At 39.5% G+C, this 20,131-nt stretch overlaps 1 protein-coding gene across 17 annotated transcripts in view; it reads left to right on the top strand.

Moving 5' to 3' along the window:
- Positions 1-20,131, top strand: part of DLG2 (discs large MAGUK scaffold protein 2) — a 1,827,487-nt gene that overhangs the window by 1,175,620 nt on the left and 631,736 nt on the right. For all 17 annotated transcript variants that reach the window (XM_045293139.1, XM_045293148.1, XM_045293133.1 and 14 more), the window contains one exon: positions 5,245-5,369. In XM_045293139.1, coding sequence (XP_045149074.1) covers positions 5,245-5,369 — 125 coding nt within the window. The remainder of the gene's footprint in view (positions 1-5,244; positions 5,370-20,131) is intronic.

Here is a 20,131-nt window from a genome sequence, read left to right on the forward strand (position 1 = left end):
ACCCCAGTGCTGCTTCTCAATTCAGACTAGACCAGAACATGTACACAGGTATAGAAAGGGATGGGTAGCTCACGACACACAGAATCCAGGAATAGGAGTGGGAATAGTGATACCAGAAGGGTGGGGGGAAGAGGGGGAGAGGAAGGGAGAAAGGGGAACCGATCGCAGTGATCGACACATAGCCATGCACCCAACAGAAAACATGGGGAAGGGGTGAGAGATGGAAATAATAACAATGTACAATCTATCAGGGGGTTATGGGCGGGATGGGGGGGAAGCAGCTGATACCAAGGGCTCAATAGAAAGTAAATGTCTAGAAAGAATGAAGGCAACATATGTAAAAACATGCCAGATTCAATCAATGTATGGATTATGATAAGAGTTGTATGAGCCCCCGATAAAATGATTAAAAAATATTTCTTGAATGATTATTATATGCCTGGCAATATTCTAGTTTCTGAGACAGCAGTATAGTGATGAATAAAAATATGGCTACTGTTCTCCTGGAATTCAATTTCAGTAATATAGGCAGACAATATGTAATCAGATAAACAACCTCAGAGGGCTATAGGGTAAAGAGTGGCTTAGAATGGCAGTCAGAGGACAGTTTATTGGTGGTCAGAGCAGGACCTTTGGGGGCATAACACTTGATCTGAGATCTAAAGAATAGGAAGCAACCAGTTATGCTAAAACCTTAGAGGTAATGACTAAAGCAGTAATTTAGTCTCCAAAACAGAAATGGGCTTGAATTTTTGGAGGATCATGAACGGGGAGTAATGGGTTCTCAAACCAGGGAAGACATGCAGGAGGAAGTCAAAGAAGAGACAGATGCTCATGAATTAAGTAATTTTCCCAAGGTCACATCTACGGAGGGAATTTGAATGATGATTGAAGTAGAGTTCCTGTTAGTAGCTAGTCCTTTTCATCTTACCACTAGTAGTAATTTGAATATTGCCAATGGACACCAAATTGCAAATAAGATTTCGTATACTTTTCCCCTCCCATTTGTATACAGAATATTTTTCATGTCATTTACTCTCCCTGCAATTGCTCCACAATGTCCCACATTCAGACAGGAGCACTATCATACTTCACTAGTCCATGTTTTTGACTTTTTATTCTAATTGTGTGTTTTGCTTTGCATTAGAAAAATATTGCAGCCACAAAGCATGACACACAACTCTTATCGTTCATATTTGATTATTTCTTTAGAGCAAACTCCTAGAATTGAATTATCCACTCAAATATTTCAAACTGGGAACCTAACTCACTGCCATGCAGTCAGTTCTGACTCATGACAACCCTATAGGGCAGGGTAGAACGGCCCCGGTGGATTTCCAAGACTATATAATTCCTTCCAGGAGTAGAAAGCCTCATCTTTCTGCCTAGGAGCAGTTGGTGGTTTGCCACTGCTGCCCTAGGGAGTAGCAGCCTCATCTGCAGCCACCAGGGCTCCTGTTGTGGACCACACATTGTCTAAATGCATGTCACGTCAGTAATATTTTTCAGAAAATTCTTCTTTCTCATTTTTCACCCCCAGTGCAGGGGGTATTTTCATTTGGAGAATCAACTTTAAATAAAAATGGAGCTTCCCAGTAGAAATTGCATTTATAATGTTTATCACCATCAGTAACATGCAAATCAACTTTCCTTTTCGCTGTCCCCCCCACCCCCACCCCCACCCCCTGTGTGGGTCTGTTGTTTAGGACATGGAAGATGAAGTACCAATTGAGCAGGCAATGAGCTTACGGTCCTGGGAAGCAGGGGAAAGAAGAAAGTTCCCTGCCAGTTCCACTGTTGGGGAATCTACCCAACTGCAGGAACACAGCATTCCATGCAGAATTCTGTTCAGGGGCTGCCCTCACCAGCATGTCATCTCACAGTTTCTAATGAGTAGGTCAAAGACCACCACTTGGTTAATTAGTCACAATTTACAGAGTCTGAAAATGTGGGTTAACATGGAGAGACCGCTGCTCAGAGAAAGGCACTGGGACCTGCCCCTGCAGCGGCCCGATCTGAGATAGTGACTGCCTGTCGGGCAGGAGTGGCTCAGCCACGGGAAGTAGCAGGCTGCACTTTCCTGGCTGCTTTCGCTCAGTCCTCTCCGCTGAACACTGCTTGTGAGTGGCAAAGACGGGAAGGGAGAGGCTGGGAACACAATTACAGGAGGTGGGAAAGCCCTGGAAATGATTTCTTAGCTGAATTCGGATGCGCTTCTTCCAAAGAACGATAGTGGCGAAGCCAGCCCCAGCTGGTGGACTAGCTTTCACTGAAAAACAAATGCTTTGGGAAATCCTGGTGAATGGGAACATAGTACTAGTTACTTTCCATGCTAACTCGGGCCTTAGTTTCATGGTGGACTCCCTGACCTATTGGTTTTGTTTGGTGTTTTCCCTCAATGAGTTGGGGGCTGGGGAGAAAAGTACATCAGGATAGTGGAAGTACCGTGTTCTGCATATCGGAGTCGATTCTAAAAACAGTGGTGAAAAATTGCTAGATTGTCATCAAAGCTGTTCCTTCAAAAATCTATTGATTTATAGATTTTTAAAGTATCCTTTCACTTTAATTTTTTTTTTCAATTGGCAAGAGCAGTTTTTCTACACAACAAGCCTAAGTCTCAGAAGGCAGCTTTAGGCTCCAGTTTGACATCTCAATGGGTTCTGGTCAACAGATGCCTGTGTTTCTTATGTCCAATGACCAGCCTGTAGGCATATACAAAAATCAGAATAAGAGGGGTTTCTTATGTAGATGAGTTAGGATGATCATTTAAGAAGTACCAAAGTAGGAAGAACTGGACTAGTGAAGGGGAAGATGGGATGTTTCCGGTAGAGCGCACTAGGAAATGCCTTGAGATGTGTTAGAGTGTGCTTTGTGCATGAGCAAGCCAGCAGTTCAGTTCAGTGTGAAATGGAAATAACAAGAGGTAACCATAGGATCTAGTCACGAATATCATTCTCAAATAGCAAGCTTTAAGTACCTTCTGCAAACACATTAATATTTTAGGAGAAAGTATTAGAGTATCTCCCTGTCTCTGCTTGCCTTCCCGTCTCACCTCCCAATTAATAAATTCTTTTTCTCAATCAATAAATTCTAATCCCTGTGTTCCTAGTTCTAGTAAAATGAATAAGCTCTTGCCTCCAGACTCAACTTGAAGATGCCCATCTTCCCATTCAAAACATCTACATCTCCGGGAAACTACCTGCTAAATCGCCTGAATGCTGTCTTGGTGACTAGCTCTGTAATAGAACAGCACATTTACAATGGGGATGTTCTGATAACCAGCTGTAAGACTATCACTGCCTTTTCTGCCATGATTTAAAGTTTATGAAGGAAGAAATTGTCAGGTTTTAATAATCCTTACGCGTTAACTCAGTCATATAGGAGATTCTCAGCCAATACTGATTGTCATGTGGTGGTAATAGGTATTTACAACCCACAATGACTTGACTTAACACTCAGCTCACAACATCTCATGATTCCAGGCTCATCTCATCCAATTCTCCTTGCTTTCTTTGCTCCAGCTTTATTGTCTGTTCCTTGGACCTGGTATATTATTTCTCACCTGGAAGATTTTATCTATCTCCTTCCCTTTTTCCTGGAGCATTCTGTACTCCTCTTGGCTTCCCATCCTGACTCCTTTCCAATATCTAAGCGCTATTTATCATTGAGGAAAAGCGCCTATGTTGCCTTCTCCTGGTACCTGTTCCTGAGCTCTGCCCCCACCCCCACTCTGATATCTTCACTGCTGCATTCTGGGTTCAGGGCAGGGCCAGGCACAGGATTAGTGGTTAGTGTATTCTGAATAAGCACACAGTTGTATGACTGCTAAGAAGTCAGATCTCTGTTCGGTGAACTTGGACATTTTTTTCAAAGACCAAATGGAATTAGGGAAGATGTTAGAAACATAGGGACATGAGATTTTATTGACTTTGCTGAATTATTAATTTTAACCTTTCAACATAAATGTATAGCTGTAAAAACAACCCCGTGGAATTCAGAGTTGTATTTACTCCGTCAATAAAAATTGCTAAACATTACCTTGACATTCGCAGTGGTGTAATTGTCCAGTTATAGGTGATCCTATCTTGACATGGAACTTTTCTAATTGAGTACCCTACTTACTGTCTCTAGATCAAACATTAAGTTATTATTTCTCATCTCTTTTACTAAATGTTATCAGTTGCCACAGAGTTTAGCAACCCACATTTGTTGTATGAATATAGAGAGAATTAAATGCCCAATGAAAAGAGACTCGTTAAGTAAATGTAACCATCTGACCTTGAAAACAGCCATTTTGAAAGAATATAATATAAAGTCCATGTATAAATATAATATAGAGTCTACTTAGTTGTATGGAACTGCTTAAAATAAAATATGCATTGGACAAAAATAAGAACACAGCTCTGGAAATAATGTAGTCATCAAGATGGAGAATAAAAGTGGATATGTAAATAAACATTTGGATTTTTTAAGTATAATGATTTGCGAATTTTGGAGGGATTTTAAATTGTATCTTCCATACCAATTTTTGAAAGGTAGATGTTCATTGGATGTCATTTATTGCAATCTGATTAAGTATAAACATTTTATTAGAGTATAAACTACTCAAATGGATATGTTGCGGCTGCATAGCACATCTGGCTGATCTCTATGGCAAATTAAACTCTGTGTATTGATGGAATGTGCCTCAGATGCATTATGACTGCAGAAAAGTGTCCTGCCTTTTGAAGTTGAAGTTTCTTTTTACCTAGAAATACCTTTATTTTATGAATGAACACTATTAAAATGATACTGGAAGTTGTAAAATAAAAATACCTGAATATCACTACTCTATCCGTTGCAATACTTAAAAATAGTTAGTTTCATTTCATTTCTTTTCCATATGAATGAATGATTTTTAAATTTTTTTACTCTAAGGGCTTTTCAGATGATCATATTACACCAGGTGGTGTGTGTGTGTGTGTGTGTTTTCTACCACTTCATGATTATCACTTTAATTGTTGCATAAAAGATGCACCTCTTTTAAAGCCAAAGTGGAAAATCCCTTGAATTCTTGCAACTGAAAGACAAATGAGTGTTCTTCCTGACCTTGACTTTATGCTGACAATGCACTTTACTGGTTTGGATATAAGACTGCAATCACCTGCTTTCCATTTAAGAAGTAAGATGATACCACGGAGTATCAGGGAAACTAGGTTTTAGGTGACAGCCACATCAGTTAATGTCTCCTTCTTGTTTCCACAGGGGAATTCTGGTTTGGGATTCAGTATTGCTGGAGGGACAGATAACCCCCACATTGGAGATGACCCTGGCATATTTATTACGAAGATTATACCAGGTGGTGCTGCAGCCGAGGATGGAAGACTCAGGTAATGGTCTGAAATGTTAGAATTATGTGGAAAGCAATTTTCTGCTGCATCCATGAGACATGTTTTTGCCTTTGGTGAATAGTGATTTCTAAAAGCTCTGCACTTGAAATGGGAATATTGTCAAAGCAAGATTTCTGTAATGGCTTGGCGCATCTTTTGTTCCTTACTGAATTTCTACCAGTATTTTATACGTGCTCCTGGATGGCTCCCACACTCAGCATTGAGAAAAAGATGTGGTTATGGTTTTCGCTTCTATGGAGCCTGCCATATATTTGGAAAAAAAGAATAATGTGAACTAATAGCAAATAAAAATAAACAATACACTAGAATTACCTTTAGCGAGTAAAATGGGTTCAGAAATCATTCATAAGGATCTTCTGTAAGAGTTTATAGAAAGAACAATTGAAGTTGGAAAAAGTATTCCATTTGGCAGATTCCAGTCTGGGAGTTGAACTATAATAACCATTTCTGACCCCTCTGAGCGGAGTCACAGAAGGAGAGGAGGAAGTGGCCCCAGGAGTGGTGAGGACCACAGTGGATCTGGAATAAGAATGAATGATGAGGCTAAATAGGCAGAGTGAGTTCAACAATGTTCAGTTACAGTCTTAGATTCCTGGGCCAGGGATTCTTTCTTAAAAGTAGCTCTCAGTCATTTGGGAAACAAGACTTCCATATCTGAGACAATTATTGAATCAAGTAATAGACCGTCACAGAGAGAGACATGCTCACTAATGGGCACTATGTGTTTGTTGGTAAAGCCAGAAAGTTTTTTTGAGGGAAGAAACACTGTCCTATGATTATTTTAGTACTGTGGCTAGATTGTAGATTCCCCACAGGCTGAGCAGTTACGTCTATTGAAGTAGCTCAACATATTGATATCACTGTATGAATAAGTTTGTGAAGGAATGAATGAAGATAATGGAGAAGCTCACTCGGGAAAATGCACAGCAGTGGAAGAGGGAAATAACGAAGTCTTGTGAGAATGACCTCAGTTTGCATAGAACTGAGGAATGGAGGAGTGTTCTAAGTGATAGAAGAGGAAGCTGCATAGCCCTTCCTTGGTCTGGCGTTTCATTAACCGCACGCAAATTGGTGTGCTGTTTTCTTATAAAGCACCCAAGGACACTTGCTGCCTATCTGACTGTTCTGATGCAATGATTACTTTTGACAGGTGCATGCTTGCCACTTGCAGTGGAGAAGCACATTTTTCCCTCCTAGGTACATCTGCTTCTCTTATCAACAAGACAAGAAACAATGAGTGACACTCCCACAGGAAGCACATGCTTTTCAACAATAGAATTTCCAAGCTGAATTGACTGAATTAATTTATGAGGAAGGAAGTAGCCGTACTGCAGAGTGAAACAGAGGCTGTGTAGCTTGTGGTGTCTTAGGTTGGTGCTTGCTAATACTGGGCTCTGGAGAAGTTGTGTTTTACAAACTTGAAACTGGGATTGCTAAAGAGAAATTCGTGGGATGACTCTGACCATAAAGGAAATGGGGGACTTCTGCTCCCTTGCCATATTCTGTCTGTAAGCTTAAGAAGAGTGGTCTTTATGTTAGGCACTTACACTATTATCATGAAATATGAAGGCTACCATCTCTTAGAATGCCACCATTCTCTGGCTGAAAACATGGCCTTTTGCCAATGGAAGAAAAAAGAAGTTCTGCCATGCTGACATCAGGAAACAATTGTAAAAAGAAGAACCATGTGAAACACACAACATTCCTCTGGTTCTTTGAGGCTTCTTCACCCCCCACTGTCATGACCCCAGTCCTGCTTTTCAGTTCTGGCTAGACTGGAGCATGCACACTATTGGTACAGGTAAAAGGTCTCAACACACGGAACCCCGGAACAGAAATAGGAGTAGCAATACCAGGAGTGAAGAGGGAAGGTGAAGAGAGGGAGGAAGGAAGGGGGAACCGATGGCAATGATCAACACATAACACCCCACTCCCCCGGGGGAGGAACAACAGATACATGGATGAAAGGAGACAGCTGTCAGTGAAAGATATGAAAATAATAATAATTTATCATTTATAAAGGGGCTATGAGGATGGAAGGGCAGGGAGGGAGGGAAAAAGAGGAGCTGATACCAAGGGCTCAAATAGAAAGTAAATGTTTAGAAAATGATGATGGCAACATATGTACAAAGAAACTTGACACAATTGATGTGTGGAATGTTATAAGCGCTATAAGAGCCCCAATAAAATGATTTTTAAAAATTTTTAAAGAATAATCATAATAATCACAAGCTTTATCCTGTGTTGACATTGTCAGCAGGTAGGAATATAGGTAGGTAGGAGGAGACGAGCCAGTCAGGGTGCGATGTAGCAACGATGAAACACACAACTTTCCTCTAGTTCCTAAATGCTTCCCCTCCCCACCCCACCCAATATCATAATCCAAACTCGACCTTGCAAGTCTGGCTAGAGCAGAGGATGTACACTGGTACAGATAGGAACTGGAAACACAGGGAATCCAGGGCAGATGATCCCTTCAGGACCAGTGGTGTGAGTGGCGATATTGGGAGGGTAGAGGGAGGGTGGACTGGAAAGGGGGAACCGATTACAAGGATCTACCTGTGGCCTCCTCCCTGGGGAATGGACAACAGAAAAGTGGGTGAAGGGAGATGTCGGACAGGGCAAGATAGGACAAAATAATAATTTATAAATTATCAAGGATTCATGAGGGAAGGGGGAGCGGGGAGGGAGGGCAAAAATGAGGAGCTGATGTCAGGGTCTTAAGTGGAGAGCAAATGTTTTGAGAATGATGAGGGCAATGGATGTACAAATGTGCTTTACACAATTGATGTATGTATGGATTGTGATAAGAGTTGTATGAGCCCCTAATAAAACGATTTTAAAAAAAGAATATAGTTAGGTAGGGAAAGATGTATATATAGGTATAGAAATAATCTCCTATATATGGTGACCCTCCATATCATGGACTCCTAATCTGTGGTTTTAACCAACCATGGATGAAAAAAAATTGGGGGGGAAAAATAAATCAAGTAGTCAAAGAAATGCATCAAAATCTAAAGCCGAGCAGCATAAAGCACGGTTTATATCACATTTATATTAGAAACAATCGAGATGGTTTTAAATATATTGGAGGATGGAAACAGTATATCATTTTGAACCAGGGAATTGAGCTCCTAGAGAGTCTGGTCTGGTCTGGGTTGCCCTGGGACCAGTCCTCTGTGGATACTGAGGGACAGCTGTGCTTAGAAGTGAGTATAAGGTATGGCCCTACAATGCAAGTATCATCTTGTAGAGTGCTCAGAAAATTAAGGCTTGAGGAGCTTAAGATCAATCAGCTATTGTTAAAATACTAGAATCCCGAATGTCATTTTAAGTACTCTAGAGAAACAAAATCAATGGTAGTGTCTATCACCTGATCCTAGTCTAAAAACATCTTAATATCGAGTATCTCAGCAATAAGGAGCATTGCTGAACATTACAATATTTTCTAGGGTTCTTCTTAATTTTATGAGACCACATTGCCTTATTCTGAATTCTGCCTATGATAATTAAGTTTTTTGTGCCAATATGGCTCCTGTAGGATCATGTGGGTGGAGTTTAGCCTGTCAATAAGGTCACAGTTTGATTAGAGGGCAACAGAAACCAATGGTTCTCTGGCGGCAGGCACCCCTCTTTTTTGAATTCACCTTCCTGTTGAAAAGGCACATAGAGCCACTCTGAGACCTGCTAGAGCCTTGGAGATGCTTCCACTGCCACTGGATCCACAAGACTTTGCATCCACTGGCTTGTGATCTTCCTGCATTTTGCATATTTGCATGAGCTGCCTGAGTGTGAAGAGGGATTTATGGACTAGTATTGGACTCATGGGATAATATCAGAGTTATGACTTTATCTGGATTGAACTGGGATGTTTTCTTAATATACCAATACTCTTTGATATAAATCTCTTTCTTATATATACTAGGGGGTAATAAAAAAAAAAAACCCGGAATTGTTCTGGGCAGATCAGGACTTTCATAGTATGAATTTTTCTGACTAGGCAATCAAATAACTCACTCTGAGTTAGTGCACTCAGTTGAGTTGCCTGGGAAGGGTCTCCTTGGTTACAGTGACTATTTCATAAAAACAGTTTGCTGGAACCTCGTTTTTTGGCATGGCCGGTTTAAGAGAATAGCATGAGGCTGTGGAATTTTGTTTCCTGCTCTGTAAAAAGGCTGCATGAACTGTTGTGATGTTGAACACACCTGACAAGGACAGTGCTATGGGAAAAAAAACTCAAGTGTACAAGTAGTTTTCTCATTTCAAAAATGTGAAATGTTGATTGATGACAAACCTCATTCTGAACATCTGCAAACTTCCCAAATGGATGAAAATGTCAGCCCATAGTGCATTTGTTTGTTCCACCAGGACAAACTTTTAATCAAGCTTTCTATTTAGACGTTCTAAAAGAATGTATAACAGTTTGCGACCAAAAACAAGGCCTGATTTGTGGCAGACAGGGAACTGGTTTTGCCACTACAACAATGCACCTGCTCACGCAGCCATCTCAGTGCACCAGTTTTTGGCAAAACAGGACGCCTCTCTGGCCCCACACACCTTACTCACCTGACCTTGATCCATGCTACTTCTTTTTTGTTTCCACAAATGCAGAAGGATAGAAATTTGATGATGTAGAAGAGGTGAAGAACAAAAAGAGGAAAATGCTGTCAGCCCTCCAAACAGATGAGTTTGAAAAATGTTTCCAAGAATGGAATCTCAGATTGGACAAATGTTTTAAGTGTAATGGAGAGTACATTGAAGGTGATAAGATTGTTTTGTAAATAAATAAATATATAGCTTAGAAAAAAATTCTTGTTTTTTTGTGGGTACTCCCTCATATCTGAGTATCTCTGAATTTGTTTCTCTAGTCAACCCAAGCTAAACCATTACGGTACCTTGGGCGTGGGTAGTAGAGGAACAATCATGAAGACTGAGTGTGGATGCTAGTCTGACCTCTGCCTCCTGGCCGTCTTTCTCTTTGTCTAGTTGAAGGTCAGCTATGGCCATACAGTTTACTAGGTTTTTTTCTGGAATGAACATGGAAAGTTAAACTTTGGATTATTTTCTTGTTTCTTTTCTTTCTTTCTTTTTTTTTTTTTTTTGAGGTTCATTCGTTTGCTTTATTGAGTGTCTTCAAAGTTCAAATTAAATCAAAAACTTCAATTTCAGAGTGATCATTGAGGGAAATAGACCTGCTTGCTGGACATCTACTGGAGAGGTTAACGGAGAGGGGTGACCAGACTCAGGCCTCCGTTTAAATCCCAGTTATTTTTCTAACCAGCAGTGTCCTGAGCCCTAGGAAATGTGATTTCATGGGACCTCAAGCCTTCTCCGGTTGTTGTCTTTGGTTATTTTTGCTTGATATGGCAAAAATGAATGTGATAAATGTATATTTTGAGTTCCGGCTGACAAAAGGCCCCATCCTGGTTTGATGCAGCCGGAGGCCTCAGGCCATATTACATATGAATGGGATAGTTTACATAAGATTGAATGTCACTTTAAGACTGTGTTCAGGGTCTGACTTTTCTAGGTTTATACTGATTTCTTCTACTCATTATTATTAATATAATATGTGTTAGAAACGATTATGGGGAAATATGAATAGAGAGTTTGTAAGCTCACTGCCTTCAGCCATTAAAATTGGGTCTTTAAATGGGTGTGGGACACACATGCAAAAGAGGCGCTGAAAAAATAATCCCCACCTTGTGTCTTGAGTTCTCAGGAGATTTGCCTTTGAAAAGACTTGCTGGCTGTCCAGACTTGCTTTTGGCAGACTGAAGAAAAAGGAATTTGGTCTTTTTGAATTTTGAACTTGTGGTTTATGCCTAAAGCTGGAAAACTGTGGAGCCACGAAGAAGCTCCCCTCTCTAGGACTGAATGTTAAAGGAAGCCTGTGGGCAGCCTATGGTCCGCTAGCTGACCACCTGGACCTATTTGTTGAATGGAAGTGGGCGAAAAGCAGCAGTAGGGAGATGGGTTAAGTCTGGTTAATGACACCCTTGAACCTGGTTTATAGGCACTAGAGGAGAAGACGAGAGCGGATTGGCTGGTCTAAAGTTTAAAGAGTTGTGTAGAACTTTAGCCTATGACATGACATAGCCCAAGGGAGCTAAGGTTACTGAGAATTTGTGACAGGGCCCATGGTCAAAATGCAAGGCAGCCAAAAGCCACCCTGGTGGGGCTACGTGAAGCGGCCCACATTGCGTTAACCAGAACCCAACCAGATAGTGTTACATTTTTTTAGCCTGTGAATTGGTGCACATTGCTGCTGACTTTATGGATGGCCTGATGTGACTTTGCTCATGGACGTGGACTCACAAGGTTCCAACTGGAATGAACATTTTTCACAGCAAAGACCATGCTTGTCTCCTCAGACCATTGGGTTGATATAAATGGGAAAGATAGAAACCAGATACCTAAAATGGGGAGGATAAAGGCATGAAATGGCTACTTACAAACTTTCATGGGTGGGGAGATATGTTGATAGAATTATAGGACTAAGGTGTAGGTGTTCATATAACTGCAATTGTTAGGCATAGAATATTTGTTTTGTCACTTATAGAGTACTATGTTTATGTAAGGCTAGCACATTTTGAGTTGTCTGCATATTAGTTTTATCCTGTTAGACACAAATAGGATTTGACTATTCTCCTTGTTTTAAAAATTATATATAGCTAAAGAATTGTGTACGAGTGTCAAGTTGTCAAGGAGTGGACTGTGATAGTTGTGTGTGTGTGTGTGTGTGTGTGCACGCGCGCGCCAACATGGTTCCCATAGGAAGATGTGGGCAGAGCTTACCCTGTCAATTAAGTTGCAGCTTGATTAGAAGGTGACTGAGATAAATGGTTCGCTGGAAGCAGGCCACTCCGTCTCTCTCTCTACTTCACCTTCCTGTGGCTTTGAGCCACATTAATGGCAACCAAAACACTGGCAATGCATCCACCACCATTGGATCTGAAAGACTGCACCCACTGGTCTGTGGTCTTCCTGCATTCTGCATCATTGCGTGTGTCTGTGAGACTGAAGAGGGACTAGTTTCAGACTTATGGACTATTATTGGACTTATGGACTTGATCTGTTCTGGGTTGGGATGTTAGCTTGATCTATAAATACTTCTTATATAAACTCTGTCTTACACATAATTATGAGTGTCATTGCATTTGTTTCTCTAGTCACCTTGGCCTACCATACTACCCATTTGTCCTTGTTTTGGCTTCCTAGAGCCAAGGTTTGGCCTGTGATCATGTGAAAATTGCCTCATAAGATTGTTACAAGTAAGCCTGGTTGAGTAGTGGGTTATATGTTAGACTCGTAACTGCAGGGTCAACAGTGTGAATGGGCAGGATCTCCTTAGAAGAAAGATTAGGATTTTCGCTCTGGTAATGATCAGAGGCTCAGAAATCTATGGAGCGGTTCTACTAGTATATAGAGCTGCTGAGTCAAAATAAACTCATGGCAATGAGTTTGGTTTGGTTTTTGTGTGACTACAATAATAGCCTCAAACATAATAATTGTGAGGATGGTGCAAGGATGGGCAGCGATTTGTTATGTTATACGTAGGAGCTGACTCAGTGGCTTCTAACAGCTGACTCAGTGGCTTCTAACAGCAATAACAACAATAAAGTCATCCAATGAGCAAGCTGCAGAGGTCCGTGTATTGACCTGGACTAGAGCAGCACAGAAACCTATTTCTCAATACACATTACACATTGAAATTCTACTTTGTTTCTGATAGATCTTGGCTAAGACTCTTGAGATTGCCTATTACTCTTCTTTACTACTGTTACTTTACTACTTCTTGCCATTTACTTGAATGGTTTTACTTCTAAGGATTGAAGAATTACAATGGATGGAAAATCACTTCTAGTTCAAGGCCTATATTTCATAGACAAGTAAACGAAGGCTCAGAAGAGTGGCATATCCTGAGGCATAATTTATTTGGGGCTGTACTTCAACTACAGCTAGGATGTTGACTCAAATAATTAATATTCTCAGGCAGTATTAAGAGACAGAATCACCCAAGCACTGAACTCATATACGAAGTAATTTGTCACTGTGGCAGAAACACTGAGCCTGGACATCAAGTTGAAGAGCATCTTTTATCTGTTAGTCTTTAAGGACACAGAAGCAACATATTACAGTGGAGTCTAGAAGAAAATAGTGTATTTCTTACTATATAATAACAATTGATCTTGGACAGGTTCTTTGGACTCTCTTACTCATAGCTTTCTAATTTTGAAATACTACTACACTGAACAATATTGAATAATACTGCACTGACAATAATACTGAACTGAAATCTAAAGATTCAGTGAAATAATTTAGGTCCTTAGCTATCCAAGGCACATAATAAGTGCTCACTACATCTCCACAATGTTTTCCTTTCTCTTCTCCTCTGCTCTCCACCTCTCAGTAATTTTTCATCTCAGCTTGCCTCTATTTGTTTTTCTTCCTTTACTAATCTATATTATGAAGATGTTTTGTTCCTTTTCTTCTCTTCTCATGCCTTTATGTCAGTCTCCTTGTCCTTCCTAAGCTGCTGGCACCTATATTTTCACATGCCCTTTCTTCTAGTTATGACAGTGAATTAAGCATATTTTAAATAAATGGCATACTAAAAAAAAAGGTCTTGATTCTCAATTTTATAACCTAGTTAACAGGATCTGCTATTTTCCTTCTTAAAAAATAAGCCACAGGAGAACATGGGACTACAACCATGTGCATGTATAGGATTAATAGTGGCTATTCCTGCATATATGTTTGCATGAGCTGCAAATAGAGCACATAGGAGGCAGAGTCGTGACAGCGTCATAGATATAAGCAAACGCCTCTGAAGACTGAGATCCTGTCATTGAAGACTAGGGACCGTGGTCTTGGGAGACACGCAGTTCAGCTGGCATCACAGTGTCCGTCAAGACAGTGTTCTATGTTCTGCTTTGGTGTGAGTAGTTGCGGAAGTCTTCGGAGTGTGTGGGTGCTCCTTTAAGTTACAAAGACCTTAGGAAACAATTAGTCCAAAGGACTAATGGACCGCAGAGTCAGTGTCCATTAACCTAAGACCAAGATTTAGTTGGTGCCCAATTACCACTGCTGACCGCTCTGATTGGGATCATAGTAGAAGTACTGGATAGAAGGGGAGGGAAAGGTAGAACAAAATTCAGATTCATAGTAAAACCAGACTAAATCGTCTGATAGAGTTTGGTATAACCCCTGAGACTGTGGCCCTTGGGTACCCTAATTTAGAACTGACAGCATTCATGGAGATCACCCTTCAGCCAATAATGACTGGACTAGCAAGTACTCAATAGCACCAAGGAGGAACATGTTTGTTAGGACATGCATTGAATTGGACTGGGCTGGGATGATTGCTTGATCTATAAATACTTCTTATAAACTCTCTCTGACACATATATATGAATGTCATTGCATTTGTTTCTTATAAACGCTCTCATATATATGAATGTCATTGCTTAGGGCAACATTTGCCCAAAACAAAGTTAGGAAGGCGAGAAAATTTAGGGAAACCAGACAAACAGAAATAGGAAACCACACTGGAAGCGAGGAGAATGCTGACACATTTGGGGGATTGCAACCAGACAATATAGGTATCAATTGCTAAAAGGGAAACTCATTTACTCTGTATACTTTCACCTAAAGCAGAGTAATGTATTTTTAAAAGCCTCTAAAGGACTATTTCCCCCTCCCCGCTTTTGAACTAATCCATTGGTCTTTCTTGTGTCTTGAAGAAAGAAAATTAAAAGCATCCTCCTCATTATACATTACATTTTCACAGTTGTATGATACTAAAATTAATGGACAACTGAAGCCAGGAAAAAAATAATATAACAGACTTTCCCCTTAAGATTTAAATTAGTGTGTATATAAAAATAAGGTAATACAAGCAAAGGCCCACATAATAATTACAATGTACCAAGTACTTTTCTGAGCACACTCTTTTAAAAGTTACGGTGATTTGATGAGATAAAGACTGTTTTATACCTATTTTTTAAAATAACTAATCTAAGAAGTTAAGTAGCTAGCTGCCGTTTCTAGTCCTGTTATCTGTTAGAACTAGGATTTGCACAGGTAGTCTCAACTGATGTCCATGCTTCTAGGTTTTGAGCTATATTGCAAAAGAAAGGAGACTTAAAAGACCTTATGATAGATGATATTCTACATTCTAGAATTTTTCATCCCATCCCCAGAATCTGTGAATATGATCAGTCTCCCTTCCACTATTATGTTCCATGCTATCTCGTATAATTAACCCTGAGACTGGGGAGGCATCCAGGTGGGGTGGTGTAATCACATGAGTTTTCTTACAAGTGAGTTTTCTCCAACTGGTGACAGAAGTCGATTTTAAGGGAATGAAGGACTCAACATGCCATTTTCTGCCTTGGACTAGAGAGGACCACAGGTAAAGGATTGAGCAACCTCTAGGAGCAGTGCAGGGCCCTTGGCTGGCAGCTAGCAAAGGAAACAGGGACCTGCCAGACTTTAAACTTCAGAATCACTCATCAGGCCTATGGATGTGCTCAGGAGCTTCACACAGAAACAAAGAGGCAAACGCCCAATGAAAGACAAGTGTCGAAAAGGTCAGAAATGGTGAAGAAACCGATTCCCAGGCAAAGAGAAAGCAGAGGTAGTGGCTGGCTGAAATTTGTTTTTACATCTGACAGCTAGAGGTGGACTTTTTAACTGAAATGAGGGAGAGAGCCAGAGCTATGAGGGGGAAATATGAGATGACGTCTAAGATGATGAGCAAAGCAAAATGGGCATAGGATAGTGTAGGTTAATTTCCCCAGACAATGATACTTTTCTGATGGAAGATTGTTACATATCCTGAGTGTTTATGAATATGATACTTGTTCTTTGTGAAATGTATATAAAATGTACACAAGTAGACAAACCTGAACATTCTTTCTTACCCCACACAGATATCCTTTACAATCAACATTTTAAAATATGTTTCTTGTGGTTATTTTGCATTTTTTTTAGTTTAAATCCTTATGGATATAATTACTTGCTATTTGTTTAACTTAATCTTTTTAATAAGCCTTTTTATGTCACTCAAAAGAAAAAATACTTTGTAAACATTTTTAGATGTTTAATTGCTTTATGAGAATACATTTAACCTTTTACATTATGAGACATTTTTATTATTTTCAATTTCTCTGCATATTAAATAACATACCATCTTTGGAGGAAAACTGTTTTTAAAATTATTTTCATAGGATATATTTTAGTAGCAGGATTATTAGGCCAAATATTGTTAAAATTTTTAAGCCTTTTGACAGATCTTTTTTCCCCCCAAAAAAACGATTGTATTTTCACCAACGGCAATGAGATAAAAAGGCCTTTGGAAATACATTGTCAGTATCATGTGTGCTTGCACATATATAATTTTGGCTATTTTCCATAGCAAGCAATGCTGCATTTCCCTGCTTTTACCGGTACAGCAAGATTGAACTTTTTAAAAAAACGGTATTAGTCATTTATATTTTTTCTTCTGGAAATAGCAATTACAATTTGCTGGCATTACCTAGCTTTAAAAATAAGAACATTTTGGAAGGAACATTAAGTTTTCTTTCAAAACAAGGTAGCTGTACTTTGAAGGATGGCTCTTATGTCTACACTTGTATCTGAACCATAAAAATGCCCTCTATGTGACTTGAAGCCACTCGATTGCCGAGGACCGATATTGATAGGTCATCCTGGGGAAGCGCTCTCACATGACAGCCTCCACTTGGCGATCCAGCAATGACATTTTACACCACAGTGCGTTTAGTACACCCATCCGCAGCACAAAAGCAGCATGTAGAAGCAGGCAGAAAAGATGGCTGCTTGCCAAAGTCATGACAAGTGCACAATTGAATCTCCTAGCCTTCAGCACAATCATTTCTATTCCCAGAAAGGATTGAGGGGTCAGGGGGCGTTGAGGGAGGGGACTTCCTGTCTTTAAATCCATGGCTTCATTTGCTACGTCTGTGTCTGCTTGCCGGTGAAGCTGACTTTGTCACAAACGCTACAGTAGGACACATGTTCCTTCCAACAAGAATCCTAGCGGGCATACTGAAGTTTGACTGTTAATCAAAGGTGAGAGCGTAAGCATCAAGGCTTTTCCCGAGAACGCATGCCTTGTTTTAAGTCATCACATAGCCATGTGGGCTGTCAATTTACAGTAAAGGGCTTTGTTTTAACTCATTTAAACCCCCGAATTCCTGAGCCAGTTTCTTGTACTCAATTCCTACTCATGTCAACAACCTCGTGTGTGTCCAACGGACCTCTCTACATAGCTCTTCTCCAGAGCTTTCTGTCCCCAATTCCTGATCATGTTCACCCCGAGTCCCTGATGACTGGACACAGCCCAGGAATCAATATAAAACAATGTGCCCATGGGTTCTGAGGGATTAGGATGTGAGTCTTAAACTGTGAGAGAATAAATTTTTGTTTAAGGTCACCTATTTGTGGCATTTCTGGTAAAACAGCACTAGATAACTGTGACACTCTACCACAAATTTGAATAGATATTTCCCTAAAAAGATATGTAAATGGACAATAAGTACACAAAAATGATCGACAGAATTCTTTGTTAGAAAATGGAAATCAAAGGCAAAATGATCACTTCACATGCCCTCAAATGGTTGTTTGCAATAAAAAACAAACAATAACAAATGTTAGCAAGGACCTGGACAATTAGAATCCTGATACATATAAAATAATGCGACTGCTTTGGACATAGTTTGGTTACAGTAGCGTTATTATTCATAATTGACAAATGATGGAAACAAATTTTCATAAACTGATAAATTAATAAATAATGTATCCCATATGGATACAATAGAATACCATCTGGTCATAAAAAGGAATGACATTCTGCAACAGGGGTAAATCTGAAAACTATCACGTTAAGGGGGCGCGGGGAAGACACCAAAACCATGTATTGTATAATTCCATCTCCACAGAATGTTCTAAGTCCAAACAGACGGAAAGCAGGTTCTTGGTTATTAGGGACTAATTGGAGGGGGCCGTCCTTTTGGAGTTATAAGAATGTTTTAGATTTAGGTAATGCTGATAATTATACAATTCTATGAATATTATCGCAACAATTGAATTATATACTTTAAAAGGGGGAATTTTATGGTATATAAATTACATCTCAAAAAAACACTTTTTTTTTAGACTGTCCTGTCCTGTTCTGGCATAAAATATGCTTATACATCAAAGTTTTTTTTCTAGTTTGAGAAAGCATAGAATAGCAATAATAATATATAACTGATTAAGAATTCATGAGGGTGGGAGGATGGGGGAATACAAGGAGCTGATACCAAGGGCTCAAGTAGAAAGAAAGTGTTTTGGAAATGTTGATGGTGACTATGTACAAGCATTCTTAATACAAGTGAATGATTGTTATAAGATTTGTAAGAACCCCCCAATAAAATGATTAATAAAAGAAAAAGAAAACTTAGAACTGCTTCATGATCTAAATATACTTCATTCTAAATTCCTTGTATATTGTAGAGTTCTTGAATCTACTCACTAAGAAGAAAACAGTCTTTGGTTTGGTCTCCACATCTGTCTAGTTTAGCACTTCATCCTCCATTTACTAGCTAACTCCAATAAGTAGACGACTTACTAGGTAACAACTGCCTTCGTATCTCAGTGGCTAAAATACCAACACTTAAAAAAATCACTTACTGAAATAATCACTATAAAGCACTAACTTTAAAATTATATAAACGAAGTTTGTTTTCAAATCCCCAAAGCAAATCATTGGCGTGTTTTAAAATGTAGCAGAGTTCATTGAAACCATGTTTTGTAAGTAAGTCCCAGTCAGCCTAACAAACAAGGCACTAACACCCCGTGCTAGGACTATGAAGACTTGGATAAAGGGGCTGCAAAAAGTTTGGACCAGAATGAAATTAGAAGATAATGGAATTTTTCTACTAACTTTGCGAAGCCCCCTTAGAGATGTGATGGTTCATGTTCCTGAGAGTGAACCCCACGGGTCTCTGAAGAGTCTCACAGAATCCTAACCCCTGGGTTGTGCATAGGGAACCACTTCTGGCATCATTTGTAGCTATAGGCTCAATCTTCCAGCTCAAATGGAAATTTTCAAAATGCACTGTTCTAGCACAGGCAAGAGACCTGGGGAAATCTTTGCCACTAACTAGCTATGAAACCATGGAAGGTCCCAAAACTTTCTTAACCTCAGTATTTTTCTCTATAAAATGCGTTTGATAGAGAGCATTTGGGAATTATCTGTTTTCAAATCATATTATTTGACATTTGTTGACCATCTCAGGAAGTTCAGAATGCTGTTATCGTGAACTGGATATCAGCCTTTTGTTTTGATTAAATTGTATCTCTGGGAAGAACCTGTCATCATATTGATACAGAATGATTGCAACTTTAAGTGAATTTGTTTGTTTTTAATTTCTAATAGTCTCCCATAAGAGCGGGTTATCATTATAATATTTTGGAACCACATTTTTATATTGATTTTGTCAACTAGCTCTTGGGAATCTATATCAAAACTAATTGGTCTGTGTAGAAGAAAACACACTTAAGTATCTTCTGGTTCGTATTTCCATGCTAATCTTATTTTCAAGAATTACTTTTTTCTAAGTGGTTATAAATTAAATCCTAATTTAGACAAGCGTAATGATGTGGTCAGCTTTGGACCAGCATAGAATCACAGAATTTATGTAAGTCAGTGCTGCGATCGTAGAGATGTTAGA

Source organism: Echinops telfairi, unplaced genomic scaffold, assembly GCF_000313985.2.
Source record: "Echinops telfairi isolate 266 unplaced genomic scaffold, ASM31398v2 ScPeMD7_1713;HRSCAF=2227, whole genome shotgun sequence".
In the NCBI taxonomy this organism is placed as follows: Eukaryota; Metazoa; Chordata; class Mammalia; order Afrosoricida; family Tenrecidae; genus Echinops; species Echinops telfairi.